The sequence below is a fragment of the Lontra canadensis genome, unplaced genomic scaffold (assembly GCF_010015895.1).
Source record: "Lontra canadensis isolate GAN:19392208 unplaced genomic scaffold, GSC_riverotter_1.0 scaffold62, whole genome shotgun sequence".
Taxonomy (NCBI): domain Eukaryota; kingdom Metazoa; phylum Chordata; class Mammalia; order Carnivora; family Mustelidae; genus Lontra; species Lontra canadensis.
The window spans coordinates 611,616-636,006 of record NW_022631056.1 but is presented as its reverse complement, the minus strand read 5'-3'; the positions used below and the strand labels follow the sequence as shown (position 1 = coordinate 636,006).

Sequence of the window (24,391 nt, the reverse complement as noted above, 5' to 3'; positions counted from 1 at the left end):
CACTAGCTAATATGGGACTTGGGATAGCTAAGAGCTGCCTTGGGACTTAAGGATGTAGAGGTGGAGGATATCCTCTGGTTGCAGAGTAATGAATAAAGTAACATAGTGGACTTTATCTTTGGCTGAAAATTATACCTAATGCCACTTAAAGTGGGTTCTCTTAACATTGCCCTAAGTGCTATGGAGTATTTGTGTCTCTTATGGAATATGTTAAAAGTGAAGCACAATTCTAAATTAAACTGTGTGAAATTTATTTATTAACATTTATGATTATCCCTATAATACAGTATCAATTTTACATTTATGTTTATTGGACACTTAGTAATACTTCCCAAGTTTATTATATTTTAGCAAATAGTGTTTTAAGTAATCGTTCCCTAATAGTCTATAAATGAAGCTGTTTTCCCACAATTTCATAATTTTCTAAATTATAATATATATTTTTTTAATTTAAACATCTGAGTTTTAAAGTTTTGTTAAAAGAGGAGCTTTTCTTAGGAGTTTGATTTTTGAACAGCATACTTAAATAACTAATTTTGGATATCAGTCTTTAAATTTAAAATTAATATTCCCTTTCTAGGACCCCTCTTTGTTGCAGGTTTCGTTCTGGGAATGGTGAGCAGCTGGGGGTGTTTTATGGCTAACTGTCTATGAAGGTTTCATGCCTATTCCCCAAATGGCCCTGAATGGCTCACTAGTCCTACTATGAACATGATGGTTTCATGCTACTCAAGTCAGGTTTCATGACTGTTCTTGTTGGACCATCTGGAAACTCTTTGGAAGGAAAGAGTCTCTAAAGATCATAGGCCTGAACAGAATCATGAACTGGACTGGAAGAACAGACTTCATTGCAGATTGTGGCCTATAATTAGACAATTTATGGCAAAAAATACAGGTAGATGATAAGAATTTATTAGGCAACCCCAGTAAAATCCCATAGTGAACACTGAGATCCAATGAGGAATTATAAAAATACATCTAATATATTTTCTATTAATATAATTTGTACCTAAAACTAAAAGCAATGTTTGACTTATCCTTTCTGAAGAGTTGGATATTGGAAATAATACCAGTGCTATGTTGAGTTCAACCAGAATCATTTATTTCAACTGATGATAGCAAGTATTTATTATTCCTATTATGATTTTTCTTCATATACTAGTGGCTTTTATTAATACAGCATTATTTTTGAAGAATGTATGACTTCTTCAGCTATAAAATCAGGTATCCAAAGTATTTTTCTTTATGTTCTTTCATCCTTAGCACATTGGCTTTTATCTTCATATAGATTATCTTTAATTTTAAGATGGTGGATTCACATCCACATTTAGAATGTGAAGAAACTAGAAAAAACAAAAAGGTAATAGGCTGTTTAAGCTGAATTTGTCTTTCTCTTCCAGCATTACAGTACACATTTTCTAAAAACTCCACTGAGCAAAATTAAAATTGTGTCCCATTAGACAGAAGTATTTCTCAAGACTATAACTAAATGAAAAGTGGTTATAGTTGAGTGTTGGGTCAACTTAACAGTAGGGTCTGTGTTCTGTCACAAATTGTTAAAATAATTATCTTTTTTATTACAACAGCCATCTCTGTCCTCTTGGGCTACCATAATAAAATGCCATAGTTGCTTGGCTTAAACAATAGAAACTTGTTGTCTCACAGTCTGGAGTTTGGAATTCCAAGATCAAGGTGCCAGCCGGTTTGGTTTCTTCTGTGGCCTCCCTATCTGGCTTGCAGATGACTGCCTTCTTGCTGTCATGACTTTTTCTTTCTTCCTTCCTTCCTTCCTTTCTTTTTTTTTAAATAAATTTAATTTTTTAATTCAACTAGCATACACTGTATTATTGCTTCAGTGATTCATCACAGGTAGAGGTGAGTGATTCTTTAGTCTTATATAATGTCTAGTGCTCATTACATAACATGTCCTCCTTAATGTCCGTCACCCAGTTACCGCATTCCCCCACCACCTCCAGCAACTGCTAGTTTATTGCCTATGATTGAGTCATGGCCTACTGTCTGTACTCATATATCCCTAACCTCTCTTTGTCTTCTTATAAAAACATCAATCTTATTGGATTAGAGTTCTACCCAAATGATCTCCTTAAAGCAGTATCTCCAAATAAAACCACCCTGGAGTTAGGGATTTAACATGAATTTGGGGTGGGAACACGATTCAGTCCATAACAATCAGACATGAATCCTGTGTATCTGAAAGGACCCACTATTGGCATTTTGAGTAGCATAATAGTGAGCCATCCAGAAACCGACCCTCTATTACAGAATGTTTAACATCCCTGCCCTCACTCATTACACAGCCAGTTGTGTCCCCAGTCATTACTGAAGCCAAAAATGTTCCCTAGATTAGCACTGCATCTGTTCATAGCCAATTAGATTCACAAAATGGGAAGAAAAAACAAACAGTATTTTATATATTCAAAGGGAAATTATATATTTTATAATAATGAATTCATTTTATCATTTTATTGTTTTCTATTTTTATTATTTTAATTAATAATATAAACCATCATTTAAAATGCTGACCAAATTCTTTAACATGAATTAGAATTAATTTCTTATGAGAAGTTTTGTGTGAAACATATATGGATACAAATAAGTTATAGTGTTAAGATTAGAAAACTTGGAGTAATTCAAGTTTCCATAAAGATGATGAAAATAGTTTAATATTTTGGCAGAGTTGATATGGCTTAGTCTTAGATTAAAATTTGAACAAACTTTTATTTCCAGTAAATTTGTATCTTGCATTCTTTTTCTCTTCTCTTCCCCGTCAAACCAATAGTAGTGGAGCCCTATTTTTGTCTATTCACTCAACATCTGTGATTCCCCTACCAGTAAAAGAAAAGTTTTGGTCCCTTCTCAATTCCATCTTACTTCTGTAACTTTCTAACTTGAAAAGGTGCTGGCAGATTTGTTTTTAAACATCTCAATGAAAATAATTGGTTGGATAATTAAAGCATAGCTACAATTGACTGACAATTACTGTGTTACTGCTCTCAGACTTGATAGCATTTTAGGATGGATAAATCTGTTTTAGTAGCAGGATTTTAGGCTCCTATGGCAAGATTTATTAAAGCAATTCCTCTCCATCCTTTGTACTTCAAGGAAGGCATTTCTCCATCTTGGACATTATAAATATAAATATAAACCATTAATCAAAAATAAAGGAAAGGGGCGTTGGAGACATAGTTACAGGATGAATAAGTTAGTGGTATAAATGGCACAGAATAAAGAATATAGGCAATGATATTGTAATAGAGATGTGATGTATCTGGACAGATGGTGCTACACTCATGGAGAGCCAAGCAAGATGTATAAACTTGTCCAATCACTATGTTGTACACCTGAAGCTAATGTAACGTTGTATGTCAACTATACTAAAAAAAATACATTGATACTTTTCAACACCTTTTAATGGCCAAACTGAAACTTACAGAATGTGGGTGATCTTGTGGGCGTAGGAAACAGATATCAGAATATAAGACTTAAAATCTAAACAGTTTTGCAGCAGTAAGTGTTGAATAGAAATCTTCCCGTGGAAATTATACTGACCCCTCAACTCTCCCATCTCACATCATTTGGCTAGCTCTGTGCATCCAAAGGCCAACCATTCTGATCCAATTTATCTTTGCCATATCATTTATGGTATGCCTTCTACTTCAACACTTTAAAATAATCTCTATATGTCTATTCTTTTTTCTTTCCCTTCCTTCTCTGCCTCCTTCATCCTGCAAACATCATGCTCTACAGGTCTAATAGGAAATTCCATGATTCAATGTAAGTTCTATGAATGTGGTGAAACAAGAGCAGATCTTGGGAAGGAATAATTTTCTCCACATTTTCTTTCTCAACAGATTAGTCCTTCCCATTTAAAAATTTGCATTATAAGGTTTGTCGGCTAGATACTTAGTCAGTCTTTGCTTTGATGGTTGCACTTGTATTGAAATAGTAACTATTTGAAAAGGTTTTTAATCATCTGTTCTCTTTGTATGATTCCAATCCATTTCATATGTTAGTTCCTCAAACTGCATGAATTCCACAGTAAAGTACAATTGAGTAACTCAAAGCATTATTTAGAGATATGCAGTGCATTTTTTAATTGTATAATCTCTATGGTAAAGACATAGGAGAATTCAGAAAGTAAGCAACATCATAAGGATTTTAAACTTGATTGCTTCTGGGGCACCTGGGTGGCTGCTCAGGCAGTTAAGTGTCTGTCTTCAGCTCAGGTCATGATCCCAGGGTCCTGAAATCGAACCCTGAATTGGGTTCCCTGCTTATAAAGAGGCCTGCTTCTCCTCTCCCACTGCTTGTGTTCCCTCTCTCGCTGTGTCTCTCTCTGTCAAATAAATAAAATCTTAAAAAAAAAAAATCAATAAACTTGATTGCTTCTTTGACCGTTGCTTTCAACTCTCCATGTGCGTGGGACTATATGTTTTACAACCTGGGAACAACAATATTGAGATAAAATATTCTTTATGAAAGTGTTGATTGCTAGCAGACATTGAATCTAAGTCTTAAACCTGCATTTCACCAGGATGAGGAAAGACAAATTATATCCTAATATAGAGAATATGTAATACAGATCAGGAACACGTATAGAGCACATGACTTTGTTCAGTTACACATTAAGAAGACAGAATTTATAAGAACAGAGCTAGAGTAGTGAAAGAATTAGATGTCTGTATGGATTCTTTGTGAAAATTAATGTCTCTAACAATAAGTCAGTAGGATTAAACCATGTATTTGGAGAATAAAGACAAGCTTATTAATTTCATAATGTATATGGAAAAATGAAAGAAATTATTTTATGTACAGAATATTTTCCATCTACTTTGTGTTGTAGAGTCAGTGTAACTCCATATAATTTAATAAATAGCTTTTTACATGCTTCCATGAGTTTTTCACTGTTTTCTCCCTAATTTGATGATAGCTGTGGGATCATAACTATCACTTAATGTTGGCACATTAAATAAGTCTCTGGAGCTAAGAAGGACTAAAGAAAATTAGTTGCTTAAAATCACTTGTGAAGAAGGTACTTTAGGGACTAGCAACAGTGCTCTAGCATACATTTCTGAGTCTTAATTGACCTTCTTAAGCTATCGGGAGTCTGGATGGCTGTATCTCAATGGCCACAGGAAAAGAAAAGATAATTTTTTAAAGGGTCTTAAAATAATACATACATAAAATTGAGTTCTTCTTGTTGAGATAGCTAATTTTCTAATTAATTATTAATAATAATAACATTTCTGATTTACTTGTGATTAGGTGGGCATACTAAAATTTATTTAAAACCATCAATATAAGTTTTGAAGCATTTTCAAATAATTATGGACATTAAAGAGTTCTAAGCTTTCTGATAATTTTTCTTTGGCCTAGTGAAGAGGATGAGTTTTATTCATTCTGGTATGGAGATCTTCAAAAAGACTATTTGTTGTCTGAATGAATAAATACAAGAATCAATGAATAAATGAGTCTGTGTTGAGCAATTTTACATAATTTTATAATTAGTTTAATAAATCTAATTAATAATGAATGCAAGAGAAAAAAAAAAAAACAATTGTACTGAGTAAATTTTTATGGGTTGAGAGAACGCAGAAGGTGATGGATAGGAAAAATTAGATTCCAGTTGTCCCTAAAGAGATATGTGAATGATGGAGACTAGGAATAGATTAAGTAGGATCTATTTTACAAAGTTTTACCAAACCTCAGTATATGGAACAAAGGCAATTTGAATGATAATAGAAAAAAAAGAAATCAGAATTTGAGTCAGCTGTATACTTCAATTAAAGAGAAAGAAATTAGAATTTGAAACTTCAGTAAAATCCTCCATATTTTGCATCTTTTGAAATCAAAGCTGAGTGTGTGTGTGTGTGTGTGTGAGAGAGAGAGAGAGAGAGTTGCTAAGTCACCTCTCTTATGTTCAGAGTAATAAATGGAGCTGTAGAGAATTCTGGGGCCTTTTGTGAGGTCATACAAGTAGAGAATAGCTGAACCACGCTACCAGGAAATCCAGGAACCAGAAACTGCCTTATGTGGAAATAGAAAATCTTAAAGTATAAAATAATAGAGTCACAGAAACCTTAAAATTCAAGTTAGTACAAGCTAACATCCTCTTATGTCCACTGTTGATTCTATTTTCATTTAAGATGATATTAACCATATATTCTCTGAGACTTCCAAAAGGATTACTGAATTAATTCTTATTATAAATACAAACAGTCAGGGAGTCCTCTACAAATAAGAAAACCAACACCTCCATCTCTTCTCAGCTTTCCTCCCTAGACAGATGATAGCAAATATTTCCCCATATGCTGATATTATCATTTTAAAATAACTGATAAGGAGAGGTCTTAACTGTCATTTGGCCCTGCTATCTATTTTCTGAGAAAAAAGATTGCTTAAGAGAAGCTATATCAAAGCAAAATGACCATTTTTCTTTTAGTAGCTGCCCTTCAACATTTAATTGGCTTATTAATAATAGCCCTATTCAGCAAATCATCTCATTAAGTTACCTAGGGGAACATTTTGCAACTAGATTATCTTAAATAGTTCCCTAGGCATTTAAACTCTGTAAATTAGGCACTCTACAGATGCATAATTGAGATTTTGATACCTAGGGGAGTATTTGGTAACACCCACTTTAATTTTTTTCCCTACTCCCTAAGAAAAGCAATTAAGGGATTAAAAAGCCTCCTTGTCTAATGTTGAATGGAAAATTAAATTGACTTAAATGGGGGGAAATATTAGAACTCCCTTTGGTTCCTTATGCCATCAGTCCAACTATCTAAAATGATGGAGGGGCTTTTAATGTATCACGTTAAGAGCTTCAACAATTAAGAGTTATATGATGGGTAATTCGGAAGAGACTATCTACATGTCTTTTGCTTGTCTGGAAGTTTCACTTCAAATGCTGATTTCCCAGAAATAGTATTTTTGGGGGATTATGTGAAGGACATGAAGTCTCCCCATCACTGTGAAGTATAAATTTTATCCTTGGGTAATGCAGATCTCAGCTGTTGGCTCATTTTCTGGCTCTTTCAGCCACATCTCCACTCAGATCCAGAGCAAAAACTCAATTCTGGATTTTCACCAAGATATTCATTCTTACCAAGCACTTCATAATTACTTAGGACTGATGGAATTACTGGGAAAAAAGGAAGGCCATGGGGCAACTCTTTACTGCTTCATATACCCTTTGTCTTTATCTAACCTTTCACTTCTCCTGTTTCTCACCCCCTCCTTCCTGTACATGTGTATGTATACACATACATATACAGACACAATATGTATACACATATATATATACACATATACATGTAATATATCATCTAAGATTGTTTTTGAATAAATATTTTTAAGCTTTTTTTTTTTTGTCAATACCCAAAAAAAAGTTTTTTTTTTTTGTTTTTTTTTTTTACATTTTTACATTTACTGAAAACAACAAACCTATAATAATATGTATCTTTCTACCTCCCAGTGTTCGTGCTTATTTCCGAGATTTTCAATCATTGTGCTTAATTTTGGATCCAAACCTCGGGGAAAGAATCACACTTTTTCATTCACTGTTAGGACAAATGAAAAGTGACACTGGAGTTTATTTCCAATATGAGTGATCTCACTTCCCCAGAGGCCCCAGACTCTATTAAGTTTCCCTGTTTCATGCCCCCAGAGCATTCTTGGTTTTTCAAAAAGCTCATGTCTTTCTCCTGGCTGGTATGAACTCGAGTATTAGTGTATTGTACACTATTGTGTTCAGAGTTCTAGAACTGCCCCTCTACCCAGTAAAGGTGGAATGAATAATTGATGGTGAATTGATGAAGAAGGAAGGTGTTGGGAAAATCATGGCTGTTTGGTACATCAGTCCCAAACATTTCAAAAGCACTCCTCACTTCCTTTCTTAGACTTACTAGTCATTTAGTGATGTAGGCAAGTTATAAGTGTCATATGGCCTCTTCAGTATACTTCATAATACCTTAAAATAGGATTGGGCAACAATTCATAAACTTAATCCATTTCTAATTATCAAAAATCAAGGAAATGCCTTTGTTTATATGGGAACTTTAAGTGATTTTCTTAAACCCATGGCTTCATAGCATTAAGGGTGCTAATATCTTTAGTTTTAGATGAAATATCAAAACAGGCTAACTGAAGACTTTGTAATAAAAATTCTATGTAACCAAAAATAATTAAGTAAGAAAATAGAGCAATAATATGGTATCAAAATAATAATGTCTTCCTGTCTCCTTTTAATGGACACTTTATGTTTGTAGTACCATCAATTTAATGCAATCATGCGTTTAACTTCCACAATTTAATTTCAGAGAATAAATCCTCAATTTTCACCATAAATGCTGAAAACATTGTTATGCTTTATAGTCAAAGCAACATTGTACAATATTGGCTCAACTGGGCTGGGCACTGAGGTTAAAAAGATTGATCTGTCTTTCCTCTATCTATCTATCAATCTATCTGTCATCTATCGATCTCTCTATCTATCACCAGGCTCTAAGTTATTTATAGTTTTATCTCTGGGAAATTGAGATTTGTAATTATAAGTGATAATTTATTAAAAACATCATTCCAGCAAATTATTATTTTATTTTCATATAGTTATTATAGAAATATGTTCTCCTTAATAATAGCTGTCATTTGCTAAGTGCTTATGATTCCTAAGGCCTGGACTACCCAAAGTACTTGGTTTTCTTCATTGCTCCCTCATAAAACTGACTGATACAGATGTTACTATCATTTCTGTAATAGAGATGAAAGAAACAAGGTGAAGAGACTAAGGAATGCCCCAGTGTTTAAATGGATAACGTGGCACAGCTAAATGTTCACATTGTTTAGGTTAGTTTAAGTCATTAAATTGTGTAACTTTATTTTTTTTAAATTGTAGTCATAGTATATTTTTCAGATAAAGGGTAATTCAAATATGTGATATAAAACATTTATTTTATTTTATTTATATATTTTTAAAGATTTTATTTATTTATTTGACAGAGATTACAAGTAGGCAGAGAAGCAGGCAGAGAGCGAGAGGAGGAAGCAGGCTCCCTGCTGAGTAGAGAGCCCGATATGGGACTTGATTCCAGGACCCTGAGATCATGACCTGAGCCAAAGGCAGAGGCCCAACCCACTGAGCCACCCAGGTGTCCTAAAACATTTATTTTAGAAAAAGGATCAGGATTTAAGTGTAGATTTTCAAGGATAGAATGATACATTTTATTTTCTGACGCTAATAACATTTTTAACAGGTAATATTTTTATGAGTCTAAAACATCAGAATAATAAAAATACCCATAGTAATTTAAATCTGTAAAAAATATCCAGCCTCTATTTGCAAGACGTTTTATCTTCCTTCCCCCACCTCAAGCCTTAAACAATAGTCTCTGGCATTTATTTTATTTTTTTTTAATTTTATTTATTTATTTATTTATTGATTGATTGATTGATTGTGCAGAGGAAAAAAGATTTCATCTGGACATCTAGGAATTTATGAGGGTATATATCTTTAATAAATTAATAACTAATATATTTATTTTCTTTTCTGACACCTTTTATTTACCATTTTAAACATAGAGAGAATTCGGAAAAATACAGCAAACACTCATATACTCTCCATCAAGAGTCCACAATTGTTAACATAGTGCCACATTAAAACACCTTTCTCAATTTATTCCCACACATGGATACATCCTCTTGCTAAAACATATGATAAAAACATCATGACACTTCATTCTTCAATACTCCTTCAACAAATATTTGTGAATTCAAGGAATATTCTCCACATAACCATAATACTATAATTATACCCAAGAAAATTAGCAATAATTTCATAATAACTTACTTTTTCTTAATATTTTTTATTATGTAGGGCACCATACAGTACATCATTAGTTTTTGACGTAGTGTTCCATGATGCATAGTTTGTGTGTAACACTCAGTGGTTCATGCAATATGTGCCCTCCTTAATATCCATCACCAGGCTAATCCATACCCCCAACCCTCTCCCCTCTAAAACCCTAAGTTTGTTTCCTGGAGTCCATAGTTTCTCATGGTTCATCTCCCCCTCTGATTCTGCCCCTTTATTTTTCCCTTCCTTCTCCTAATGTCTCCACACTAACCCTTATGTTCCACAAATGAGTGAAGCCATATGATAATTGTCTTTCTCTGTTTGACTTATTTCACTTAGCATAATCTCCTTCAGTTCCATCCCTGCTGATGCAAATGTTTGGTATTCATCCTTTCTGATGGCTGAGCAATATTCCATCGTATACATGGACCACATCTTCCTTATCCATTCATCTATTGAAGGGCATCTTGGCTACTTCCACACTTTGGCTATTGTGGTCATTGCTGATATGAACTTTGGAGTGCATATGGCCCTTTTCACTACATCCATATCTTTGGGATAAATAGCCAGTAGTACAATTGCTGGGTTATAGGGTAGCTCTATTTTTAACTTTTTGAGGAACCTCCAAACTGTTTTTCAAAGTGGGTGTACCAACTTGCATTCCCACCAACAGGTTAAGAGGATTTCAAAAAAAAAAAAAAAAAAAAAGAAAAGAAAAGAAAAAAAAGTTTCCCTTTCTCTACAACCATGCCAACATTTGTTGTTTCTTGTTTTGTCAATTTTTGCCATTCTAACTGGGGTAAAGTCGTATCTCAGTGTGGTTTTGATTTAAATATCCCTGATGGCTAATGATGTTGAACATTTTTTCACGTATCTGTTAGACATATGTATGTCTTCTTTGGAGAAGTGTCTGTTCATGTCTTCTGCCCATTTTTTGACTTGATTATTTGTTTTTTGGGTGTTGAGTTTGAGAAGTTCTTTATATATCTTGGGTACCAGCCCTCTATCTGTAGTGTCATTTATAAATATCTTCTCCCATTCCCTGGGTTATCTCTTAGTTTTGTTGACTGTTTCCTTTACTGTGCAGAAGCTTTTTATCTTGATGAGGTCCCAAGTGTTCATTTTTGCTTCTGTTTCCCTTGACTTTGAAGACATGTTTTGAAAGAAGTTGCTGTGGCCGATGTCAAAAAGGTTACTGCCTATGTTGTTCTCTAGGATTTTGATGAATTCCTGTCTCACATTGAGGTCTTTCATTCAGAGTTTATCTTTGTGTATGGTGTAAAAGAATGGTTGAGTTTCATTCTTCTGTATATAGCTGTCCAATTTTACCAGCACCATTTATCGAAGAAATTGTCTTTAACCTTTGGATATTTTTTCCTGCTTTGTCAAAGATTAGTTGACCATAGATTTGAGGGTCCATATCTGGGCTCTCTGTTCTGTTCAATTGATCTATGTGTCTGTTTTTGTGTCACTACCATGCTGTCTTGGTGATCACAGCTTTGTAGTATAGCTTGAAATCAGGCAACATGATGCCCCCAACTTTGCTTTTTCTTTTTCAACATTTCCTTGGTGAATCGGGGTCTTTCTGGTTCCATACAAATTTTAGGATTGCATACAAATTTTAGGTTCCATACAAATTTTTCCAGCACTTTGAAAAATGGCATTGGTATTTTGATCAGGATGGCATTGAATGTATAGATTGCTCTGGACACCATATAAAAACCATCTATGAGACGCCCACAGCAAATATCATTCTTAATGGGGAAAAGCTGAGAGCCTTTCCCTTAAGATCAGGAACATAACAAGGATGTCTACTCTTTCCCCTATTGTTTAACAGAGTACTGGAAATCCCAGCAACAACAATCAGACAACAAAAGAAATAAAAGAATACGTATTCAAATTGACAAAGAAGAAGTAAAACTCTCTCTCTTCCCAGATGACATGATACTTTATGTGGCAAACCCAAAAGACTCTACTCCCAAACTACTAGAACTCGTATAGCAATTCAGTAATATGACAGGATACAAAATCAATGCACAGAAATCAGTTGCTTTCCTATACACTAGCAATGTAACTGTAGAAAGAGAAATTTGGGAATTGATTTCAATTATGATAACACCAAAAACTTTACGATGCCTTGGAATAAACCTAACCAAAGAGGAAAAGGATCTATACTCTAGACACTATAGAACTCTTATGAAGGAAATTGAAGAAGACACAAAAAGATGGAAAAACCTTCTATGCTCATGGATCAGAAGAATAAACATTGTTAGAATGTCTGGCAATTATTTTAATGGATATACTAAGCTTTTTCTGTAAACTATGTTTCATTTTTTTCTGTCCACCTGGCTACTAATAATGTAAAAATGGCCAAACAGCAAATTGATACCTGTGAAATAAAAATAAAATCCTAATGAAGGTGAATTATCACCACTGAATTATCAAAAATTAATTATGAAATCATTCTTTGGGTAAAATTTAAAAAAATACAGAATTTTTATAGAAAATTGTTAGAAATGACTTCATTGATAAAGTAACTTTCTTTATCCCTGTAAATGATAAAATGTCATTTTTTGAAATTAATAAAATCACTTTTTTCTACCTGAAGATAAATTATATTTTTTAAAAATCATAACTTCAATGTATTTACAAAATATATCTTATTGCTCCTACAGAAAGATAAAGAAGATCAGTGGCTAGAGAAAAAAGTGCAGGGAAATAAAGACCACATTATTTTGGAGCATCTACAGTGGACAATGGGGTATGAAGTTCAAATTACAGCTGCCAATAGATTGGGATATTCAGAACCAACAGTCTATGAGTTCAGCATGCCACCAAAGCCAAACATTATTAAAGGTAAGCAAAACTATGTACTTTCTTAGGTGGCTATACATATGATATCATCTTTTTATAAACTCCTCTGGAATTTTTCTTAATACTGAAAACATAATTTTATAGAAGGAAGTGTAAATCCTGACTTCTAATCATGGTTATTGTGACATGTCTTACTCAAGATTTCTCAAATTGTTCTTGCCATGGGGTATCAGTTAGCTGGTAAATGCACTTTGACAGCTTTGGTAGTCGAAGGGATGGGGAGAGAACAGAAAGAGGGGATGGAGGGTAAGAATGAAGTATCAAAATCCAACATGAAAGATTTCTATTAAGTCCAGAAAATCTTTTGCAAAGAAGATGTCTCTACCAAACACATGGAGGCTGGTCCTTCACCTTTGGAAAAATGTGGTCAAGGATAATGATAAGCCCATCCATGACTGATCAAGCCAGTTGATTTTGGAAATACAGACTCAATCACATGGTGAGGCAGAAAAACTACAGATGTACCCCAGAAAAAAAGTATAACTAGGGTTTCAAGGAGGCTCACAATATTTCAAGACACTTGACATCAGTATTCACAGTGCACTGGTGAATTCTATCTTTATTAAGTAACAGTGCTTGCATCATTATATGCTAGTGATGCTATAAAAGTCCACAGGAAGGATATTAAATTTTTTTCAGATACATGCTATAGAGGTAAAGATGCAAGAATTTGTCCAGATTCATTGTCATATTTAACTCTGTAAGTTGTCACATGGATCATATTTTAACATCCATCATTCCTTTAAATATAATATGTAACATTTACTGATGAATTTTATACATACATGTATGCATATATGCAATATACATATACTCTTCATATGTATATATGTAGAGATGAGAGCAGCATATTCATAAGCGTGACTTATTGAAGTCATATTATATTAGAGTGTCTGTATTGTTACATAACACTGTTGAGACTGGGAAAAAATAAAGTGTGTTAGTTCAGACATGCTCTTTAGCCCTCTTGTGAGTTCAAACTGATATTAATCTCATTATTATGAGTTTGTGACATAGTACATCTTTTTTTCCAAATTGAAAGCATCTTTATACACTTAATCTTTCTGTTAAAAAATAATTACTATTGGGGCACCTGGGTGGCTCAGTGGGTTAAGGCCTCTGCCTTCGGCTCAGGTCATGATCCCAGACTCCTAGGATAGAGCCCCGCATCGGGCTCTCTGCTCAGCAGGGAGCCTGCTTCCCCCTCTCTCTCTCTCTCTCTGTCTGCCTCTCTGCCTACTTGTGATCTCTGTCTGTCAAATAAATAAATAAATAAATCTAAAATAATAATAATAATAATTACTATTGGTTATATGTATATTACTATTGGTTAAAAGTAATTGATATTTGGCTTTGTATTGCTCATATTAATTAATAAGTGCTTCCAATTACAATTTGAAATTAGGAAGCTGGGAGCATCTAGGACTAATACTGATATGTTGTAATGGAATTTTAAAAAATTTACAAAGTATTTGTGCATTTGTTATCTCATTATCTCATTTGTATATCTCTGAATCTGAATTGAACAAGGAAGAATTATACTCATTTTACAGATGTAAATTTGGAAGGTTAAGGGATCTGTTTCAAGGTCAGATCTACTTTAGTCATATGACAAATCCAATACCCTTAATAAGATGATACACCTAAGAGTAATGGTTGAATATACTATCAAGTTCATTGCCTCTGTTAGTTTTAAACATCAGTAACTACCTCTACAAATACATCTTATTTTTGCAGTAATTATCCTCTATGCAGATATCAGCAACATGATATAAATATGATTCTAAATCTGAAGCAGAATCTTCAAAGGAGGATTGCAGTAGTGAACTCCATTTTCTTTAATCTTTAATTCAGTTCATATGTGTGGGGAAAAATAATTATTTTTATCAAGATAAAATTAATCTTGCATGAAGTTGGAAGACAACATTTTAGTAACATTTTATAGGTAATAGATTGTGAAAAAAATAGACTTTAGGTAGGTTACTTCCAGAGTCCCTGTTATTTTTTATAAAAAATCATTTTTGAAGGATGCCTGGGTGGCTCAGTCAGTAGAACGTCTGCCTTTGGCTTAGGTCATGATTCTGGGGTCCTGGGATTGAGCCCCTTATCAGGCCCCCAGCTCATCAGGGAGTCTGCTTCTCCCTACCCTCTGCTGCTCCCCCTGCTTGTGTGTGCTCTCTCTCTCTTTCTAATAAATAAATAAAATCTTAACGTAATCGTTGTTAATAAAAACCAAAAGTAAGTATGGACAAAAGGGTAAATAAGAATATATGTATATACATATATACATACATATATAGACACACACATACATATACAGGCAAAAAAATACCTAAGATATATTATGTTACATTTACTATAAAACATATTTTGTTTGAGTTTCAGAATCAGATTGTGGGCAGTACCTAGAAGATAAGTGAAAAGAATTATGGTTTATAATTTCAGCTTAGCTCTTGTTACTTAATTTCCCTAGATATGCATTTCTTTATCTCTAAGGTAGTTTCTTCTGGTCCTGTTATATTAAGATTCATTCATTTGTTCCAGATATTTATTGGGGTCTTACTTTGTGAGAAGGACAGACATGGGTTCAGAGGAATGACCTGTGAAAAATACAGACTGGCCTCTGCCCTCAGGGACTTTACAATCTAGTAGGGAAGGTAGGCATAAAGCCTAGGGTTAGAATAATGACCAAATAATTGCAACTAATAGATGTGCTCGTGCTGTATGCTACATGAAGGGGTTTGGCACTTGTACCTAACTTGTGAGAGGGTGGAGTTCGAGAACAGTTCCTTAGAAAGTCCCTTTCCAAAAGAAACTTAGAAGAAATGAGTCTTCCAAGGAAAGTGTCATATATAAAAGTGGCCTCTGCCAGGGAAGTAGATAAAACATGGTTGAAGAGAACCTGGAAGTGTGAACAAAAATAAGGATGAAGAGGGATTTGTGGCCCAGATAATCCAAAGTCTTCTGAAAATGACATAAACAATCTTAAAAAAAGTTCTTAGAAGCAATAAGAAATCATTTGAAGCAGGGATGCTATATGAGTAGATAGACATTACAGACAGATTAATCTAGCTCAGATGGTGAAAGGAAGAGATGGGTGAATAGAACACTTGGAAAAAAGTGATAGCAGGAGCAAAAGAGAACTGTGAGTAAATTCTGGACACAGTGTAGATGTAGGTTAACCTTACACGTGTAACATATTGTATTCAGTAGATATTGATGACTTTGAGTTTCTTGCTTGGATAGTGGGAACACTGTTGGCATCATCTCTCAGGATAAAGAATTTGAGGAGCAGGATTTGGAGAATAGGATCAAACATAAGATCAGTTTGGTGGTCTTTACGTTTGAAATGTCAAGTAGTAGTTATATGATTGTGTATAAAGATGAGAAGATAGCCATAGATTGGAAATATATATTATTATGTTAACAGGTTAACAGGTGAATGGTATCTGAAACCTGGGTGAGGATAAAATTAGACATTGAGTAATGCCTAAGCTCTATGAAAAGGAGTCGACATCTAAAATACTCATAGATGTCTCCCTGGTACCTAGAAGGGTGACTGGCACAGCACAGGTATTCAAGGAGTACTTCTTGGGTAACTGAGTAGAGGATGAAGAACTGAGTCTCAAGGAACTAAGATATTGTACAGGAAGAGGAAACCACAGCAGCCCCTACCCCCTCCCTCTGAGACAAAGATGTCGAGTTCCTGGCAAAAGAGAAGACTGTAGTATCTTGGAAGCTAAGAGAGAATCATCTTTCAAGAAGAAAAGCTGTAAATCTCATTTGCCACTTCAGATGCTGCTGAGAGGTCAGCGGAACTCAATGGAAAGAGATGTGAAGTGTCCTTCATACATACAGCTTTGCTGAAGTGGCTGAGAGAGAAATTAGGTAGGAGTGGGCTGAGGATTTTATGTGAGGTGAGGAGGTTTAGATTCCATGTTTATTTAATGCTTGTAAGAAGGTTTTCTATGAAGGTGAGCAGAGTTAAAAAAAAAAAAAAGAAACAGTGTTAGAAAGACTTTTAGGATGAAAAATGCTCGAGTGTTTCGTAGCTGATCATGCAGTCAAGAAGTCAGAAAAAGCTATCTGAGAAGGTAAAAGAAAGAATTCCTCCTCTCTAAACTGGGCAGCTGATACAAAGCAATAGCAGCCTCCTAGAAAAGGGGAAAGAAGAAGAAAAGATTATTTATAAAAATGTTACAAAATAATGTCTAATTAACTGTAGCCATGGACTCAAATCCTCAATCCACTGGCTACTCAAGCCTCACGGAAAGCCATGTTAAAGACATGCCTTTATAGTTCAAGCATTGTTCTCTTTAGCTCTAGAATTTTTGGGGGCAATGTTAAAGGCTGTAATGGGTGATGATGAATTTGGGAGCCTTTATGTCCATGATATCCTACAGAGTTAAAATAATGTACTGATAAAATAAGGAAAATAATCTGCATATGCTGTCATCAAACTACTCTTGTGTGATTTCTTATTCCATTTTAAAGTAAATATTATAAATTCAAACTCATATCTGAAATAAGTTATCTATAATAAGCTAGCAGGTCTTAAGTCTTTTTATTCTAGTTTTAGAAGATGTGAACTTTACAAGTTAATTTAGTTTTAATTCATTTTTGGTAGCATGCCTTGTAAACTGTCTAAATAAGTTTACGGACTTTTGAATTTAAAAAGCCATTGCTTATGTGCATTTAATATATTTAACTTTTGTAAGCAACAAGCTAAATATAGAATACATGTAATCATTGGACCAAAGAACTATTTTTTTTAACAATATGCTCACCTTACATTCATACATTACATTACATACATATATATATTACATTGTATACATACACATGCACACACACACACACACACACATATACACAATATATTATTGACAATACTGGCTTTTCTATGTATGTGTATTAGAGGATACCACACTTCTCCATAGTTTATTATTCCAATTTAAAAAGTACTTCATGATGAAAAATATTTTCTCATTTTCTTTTATTAAATATGTGTTTATTTTGAAAGATGTGTTTCTTGAGTTACATAGAACTGGAGTGCAAAATCACAATCCTGTTCTTTTTTGGAATATTCATAACAGCATAATGCCATCTCACTTTATTTGCAATGAGAATATTGAATAGTTATGACAAATTCTTTTTTTTAACTTTATTTAAAATTCTTTTTTTAAACTTTATTTTATTTTTTCAGTGTTCCAAGATTCATTGTTTAATGCATCACACCAAATTAATTCTTATAAAATAATTATAAATCTATGGAATAATAGTCTGATAAAATGACATTTATGGATTTGTTCTGTAATCTTTGTGTCTAAAAACACTAGTACTTTGGTGGTTTGTCTATACTCTAATGTTTTAAAAAATTCTTGGTGATAAATTTATTTTGAAAAACATTTTCCACCATTTCTTTTGGTTTATGACAGGTTTAATACTGTCTATTTTAACAAAAACAACAACAAAAGACCTTTATTTTTTTTTCTTTTAGTAACTGCTTCCTTTCTCTGCTTTTGTTACTACGAATTGAACACGTCTAATTTTAACACTATCAATATAACTTGGTGACAAATAATTCCATTCATACATTGTTGAGATCTGATGATAAAACTATTCTACCATATGAATTCAAGCAAGTAATAATACATCTATAGGAGTTCCTCAAATTTAAGAAGCTAAGAAAGAATATACAAATCACCACCACTACATATGTTGTTAAAATTTTTCAGGTTTTTTTTCTTTTGTCTTTTCATGGTCATTTTGATTATACTTCTAATGAACTGAAGAGTGAAATAATTTTGATAACACTCCATCTAGTTCTAAGCAATACTAGTATACTCTTAAAGTTCTGAATAACCCAACATGAACAAAAAAAACAATATATTCAAGTCCATGGCAAATACTAAAATGCCTTCTTAAAGTTAAATTTATTATCTGTTCAGAATATGAGTAAGAACAATTCTAAAACAATGGTGAAATTGAGTTTCAGTTAATTGGAAAGAACTTTATTTTAACTATCTGGAAATCTCAGTCAAAGCTAAATATTAATACTACACCCAAAACAATATTTCTTTGAATTTAGCACGTAATGAAAAAGTCAACATATTTTTTCATGATTTATTTGTTCTCAAAGTTATTTTTAAAGAGGTACAATGACAGGGGTGCCTGGATGGCTCAATGGGTTAAGCCTCTGGCTTTGGCTCAGGTCATGATCTCAGGGTCCTGGGATCAAGACCTAAACCTGGCTCTCTGCTCAGCAGGGAGCCTGCTTTCCTCTCTCTGCTTGCCTCTCTGCCTACTTGTGATTGCTCTGTCAAATAAATAAATAAGATCTTAGGAAAAAAATAAAATGAAATAAAAAGGTACAATGACATATGTCTAGAGTTTGCCTTTCGTTAGTTGGATCAGGACTCCTTCTTTCTATTCTTATGGCCAATTTTCGTTGTGTGAATATGTAATTTTCATTGATATTTCTTAGTAGTTTATTCACTATTAAAATATAACTACTTTAATTAAATATTTCTTCTAAGATACAATGGCAGCGAAAAGTACTATCAGTAAACATTGCAGAATAAAATGAGTTCATATCTACAGTAGCAATGTGATTTTACCAGTACAGTAGCACAGTGAAATGGCAGATGCCTTCTCAGTTATTAGTTGTATCTTCATTCGAGAATAATTAAGGTGCCTACATTTGAAAAATTAATGACAGAACTACTGTCTGATTTATGTGTAGTAAACATTATTAATATTGAGTATTAATATTGAGGCTCAGCTATGATTTTAATATGAGACAACTATTTAGAAATGTTTTATACAGATTTTAGCCATTCTTTGTCTTGTATCAAAGTAATTTTTTTGTAGGTAATTTGTAATGGCTTTGTGTAAATCTTGCATTAATTATTTTCTCTTTTTTTTTCTTTCCTACTGTCACTTTTTTCTTTTTTCTTTACTTTCATATTTGTAACCTTACTCTTTTCTTCCTTAATTATTTTATTCTTACTCTATTTTCAAAAACAATTTCCGTCATGCAGATAAATGCTGTGAAGCGAATACAGGTGAAAACAGAAGCCAGTCATGGCAGCTGAATGCTGCTGGGTTTTCTTTCATTCTAGCCATAAGTTTGTTTTGGATGTTTTAATGTTGTTGTTATATGATATTTCCTTTTATGCCCCGCAAATTTATAAGGCTAATCTGAAATTATGATAAAAGGTTTTCTATGGTCCAACTACTAATGCATGTATCTTCACCCATGAACAATTAGCCTATTTTCCCTTCCCCAAATTGTCAAACTTTAAAGTAGATAATTTGTCAGAAAATCACTGAAAGAAAGAGAATCAGGATTGTTTCTTCCAGGATACAGTTCACTGAATAATTTGCTTCATTCTAAAGTTTCCTTTAATTTCTGAAGTTGACCTTGTTAAATATCATGTCACTTTTACTTGAAACATAAGCATTTGCTTCATCTAATCTCTTTTATTTGATTATTTTGCAAATCTAATTCAATATCCATGAGCATACCTTGTACAAATAGTAATTTTATTATGCAGAATTGTGGATCTTTTATATTGGTTTAAAATGTTATCCTTTTAAATTTAAGTTTCTAACTTTATGGACATTTATAAAACTTCATAGTGTTTACCATTTAAATAAAACGTAACCCTGATAACTTTTATTATATTAGATGTGTACCCCTATTGTGCTGCCTATTTTTCTTTTACTGACCTAAAATGTCATAAGGAATAAAAGTGGAAGAATTTCTTCTTTTAAATTTGAACACCAATTTTAAAGTATCCATTTTTCATTATGTGAAAATATATCACTGCAGTTGTTCCAAAGTAAATAATAAATTAAGTTTTAATGTGTTTAAAAAGTTGCACCCTTTTCACTGGATAAGGATTGTACTGTGAGCTGGCATCAGCTACTCTTACCTACTTCTTGAGAGAAGATGAAATTGAGGTGAGAAGGAGGTGTTGCTACATTCCATTTTTCAGAGGAAGCTGGATTTGAGGGAGTATCATGAGTAATGATTTCAATTTTGACATTTTCATTCATTATGAAATAAGAAAAGTGTTTTGTGCTTTTTACTCTCAAACACACTCTTGCAAATGATTCTTAACAGTCATTCAGGACAATTAGAAAGCAATCAGATTTATGTATATCACAAGAGTGACCATACCTATCTGGTAAATCAAATGATTGGATTCTGGGCTTTGAGAGTCCCTCATCAAAAACTATTTATTTTGCTGCATGAAAGCATTTTCTTATTCTTTAAAAAAAAAAAAAAAAAAAGCTACAGGATCCTATTACGTAAGATGTAACGCTAGACTTCTCCTTAGTAGTCTGTTTTATCTTTTCTAAATCCTGCTAAGCACTTCTGTCCTTTCTTCTGACCTAGCAATGGACCCTTTAGAATCCAAAAATAATCCATCCACAGATTAAACACTTTTCTATTTCCTTCCCTTTTCTTCTGCTGAGACAAAGGGACTCCCAGACTTGGGCACGATGGAACTCTAACCTGCTTATGGAGAATGTTTTGTTTTTAAAATCACCATAGCAGGGGTGTCTTAGTCAGTTAAGCATCTTCCTTCAGCTCAGGTTATGATCCTGGGGTCCTGGGATTGACCCCACATTGCTCAGTGGGGATCCTGCTTCTCCTTCTGCACACCCTCCACTTGTGTTCTCTCTCTCTCTCTCTCTCTCAAAGAAAGAAATAAAATAAAACAAAATTACCACAGCCAACTTTTTTTTTTAATTAAAGAACTAATTATAACTGCATGTTATATTCCAGGAGGTCTGTATTTGGAGAAGATATGTAGACTGGTTGGTTACTAATAACCAGAAAGTGCTGGGAAAGAAAAGAGTGCCAATAACTCTTCCAGGAAGTTTTCCTGTTCACTATAACCTGCCTGAATCTTTCCAATAAGAGAAAGGCTTCCACGAGATTCATGTAGAAATTATTTTGACATAGTATATGATAGAAAATGCTTTTGTGGAGAACATGGAATATGGATTTCATAAGATAACATAGCTGATTTTAAAAATTTAATATTCTATGACTTAAGGTCACCAACAGTGATATGACAAATACTCAAAGTCAGGTTTACATGGTACTTAAAGTGATATTTTGACAGTTGAGAAAATAATCTAAAATCAAAATTTTGTCTCAGAATTATTTACATTTAACAAATTCTTCACTTAGTTTTTATAAACACTTAATTACAGAACAAGTTTTTAATCCTGAAATTAATAAGCAATGTATCACTTGACCAAATGTTTATGCTTAGAAGAACAGTTATTTTGCAGTGCTGAGAAATGTGTAAATTCTTGAAAATAGATCCTCAGACATCTTAACATACATGTTCTGTGCTTTGGTTTATTTCTACAAGAAATAGGAAAGCACAAAACTCTGAACAGCACAGCTATAACATTTCGATAATTGAGACCTTAGAGATTATGAATTACCTTCTTAGATTTTTTTAAAAATCTTAATAATATGTAAGTTTTGTTACTAAATTATCATTTTTATTATCTGAGTTTTAATTTTGTTATATGCAACTATGTAATCTGACGGTGCTGTTTAGTCTAATTAGTATCTACCTGTGGGTATAAATGAATGTGAATGTTGGTAAACAAAACATAAAAATTCAACTTCTTTTAAGTCTCTCCTTCATATCATCCAGTGAATTTTTTCAACCAATAAATTCTTAAATAAAATCCTGTGTCTAAGATGTATAAAATATGAACTTGTGTGTTAAGGTGAGTTTTCTGTTAACCATTACATGTAATGTGTCTGTGTCTCCAGATATGTAGATCATAGCTCTAAATGTTAAATCATTCCAGAAATTTGAGTATCCTCTACCAGTTACTAAGTTAGTTGATTTTTTAAAATTTCTTTCCTTTAGCCAAAATATCTCAAGTATTTCAAAACATTAAATAAATAAATATATTTTAGACACTGGATTAAACATTTATGTATATAATTTCAGTTAGACATATAAAATGAATAGATACATGAATAACTTAATTGAAAATAGTTTTCACTATTTAAATATACAGCAGGTTTTTTTAAATTAAGAATTAAAGGGGCACCTGGGTGGTTCAGTGGTTTAAAGCCTCTGCCTTCGGCTCAGGTCATGATCTCAGGGTCATGGGATCTAGCCCCACATTGGGCTCTCTGCTCAGCAGGAAGCCTGCTTCTTCCTCTCTCTCTGCCTGCCTCTCTGCCTACTTGTGATCTCTGTCAACTAAATAAATAAAATCTTTAAAAAAATAAAAAATAAGAAATAAATTAAGAATTAAAAATACAAGTATGTACAGAAGTTCATAGGTTATACAATTTGGGTCAATTTGGAAGCCATTATAATTTAACTGAAATATATTCCATGTAAGAATGATGACTTATCATATTTAATTTAAAACTGAAATAAGGAGAATTCTACAGTAGTTTCAACTTAGAACATTTGGATTTGTGATTAGTTATAGTCAACAAAAAAGTGTGCAAGAAGTAATTAATCTTTTTTGGGACAGGATGAATTCTATTAGACATCTGAAAACTATTGTATTTATTAATATGGTATACCTAAACTGGGAATGGAAAAATAAATTTTAAATTTACAAATGATTTTAGTGATTTATGATAGATATTTATATATCAACAGTAGAATCATTAAGTATGTTCAGGTCTAGTTTTCAAGAAGAGTTTGCTCATGTTACCTATAACAACACTTTCAGTTTTGAAGTAGTTAGGAAATCTCTCTAGTCATGTAAAATTATCTGAAAATTTCTACCTGTTTGTTTTTGGTTATGACATTAGCTGCATTAAAAACTTTAAAGAGTGTGTTACAGTGCTACCTAAATTAAATGTTATTTATAATTTTCTTTAGCCCTTATGTATTATGATTTTACTTATCATGAAGGTTGTATCCACATGTGTCATTTAATGTATTTTATTATGACTCAAATCTTGAGGTGTAATATTCTTTAAACAACCTTTGAACAGGTACAAATTAAGTAGGTTTTCTCTTATATTAGCTTTTTTCCTTCCTTCTTTCCTTCCTTCCTTCCTTCCTTCCTTCCTTCCTTCCTTCCTTCCAATTTATTCTTTCTAATATTCTCTTTCCCTTATATTCTTTTTATTCCCCCTCTTTGTCTCTCTTGCTGGGTTATTTTCTCTCTTTCCCAACCCCCTCCAGCCTTCCATCCCTTTCTCTCAATTTCTGCCCATGAATAAATAGGATTTATTTTTTCTACTTCTTTTCCATTAATCACTGTTAAATCTTAAAGTCGTACAATTTGTGCTATGGATATATGTCCTAAAACCTTCAGAAAGACTAATTCATTGAAGGGACAGCTCAAATTTGCATATTTTAAATTATTGGAATGCAAATATTCTACAAATAGCCCTTGAAATTATCTCAATATGAATTGAAATTGGTAAAACTTCCATTCCCAGCTGATTATGTTGTAAAAAATAAAGAGAATTATTTAATCAATGTTAATACTTGATAGTTTATCTTAGAATCCAGAAGGTATTACCACAGTAAATTTTAGGACCTAACTAAAGAAAAGAAATCTTTCTAACCTCTCCTTAACCTGATCTCTTCTGTATTACCATCTAAGTAGGTAGAGTTA

The 24,391-nt window shown here is 33.0% G+C and overlaps 1 protein-coding gene across 2 annotated transcripts in view; it reads left to right on the top strand.

Annotated features, from left to right (window-relative positions):
* The window catches only part of NCAM2 (neural cell adhesion molecule 2), a 514,069-nt gene that overhangs the window by 456,895 nt on the left and 32,783 nt on the right, over positions 1-24,391 (top strand). Inside the window, exons 15-16 of one of the 2 annotated variants that reach the window (XM_032877993.1) lie at positions 12,550-12,730; positions 19,792-20,230. In XM_032877993.1, coding sequence (XP_032733884.1) covers positions 12,550-12,730; positions 19,792-19,898 — 288 coding nt within the window. In that variant the 3' untranslated portion in view covers positions 19,899-20,230. Of the gene's footprint in view, positions 1-12,549; positions 12,731-19,791; positions 20,231-24,391 lie in introns of those variants that run through there. The other variant, XM_032877992.1, reaches the window with a different exon arrangement.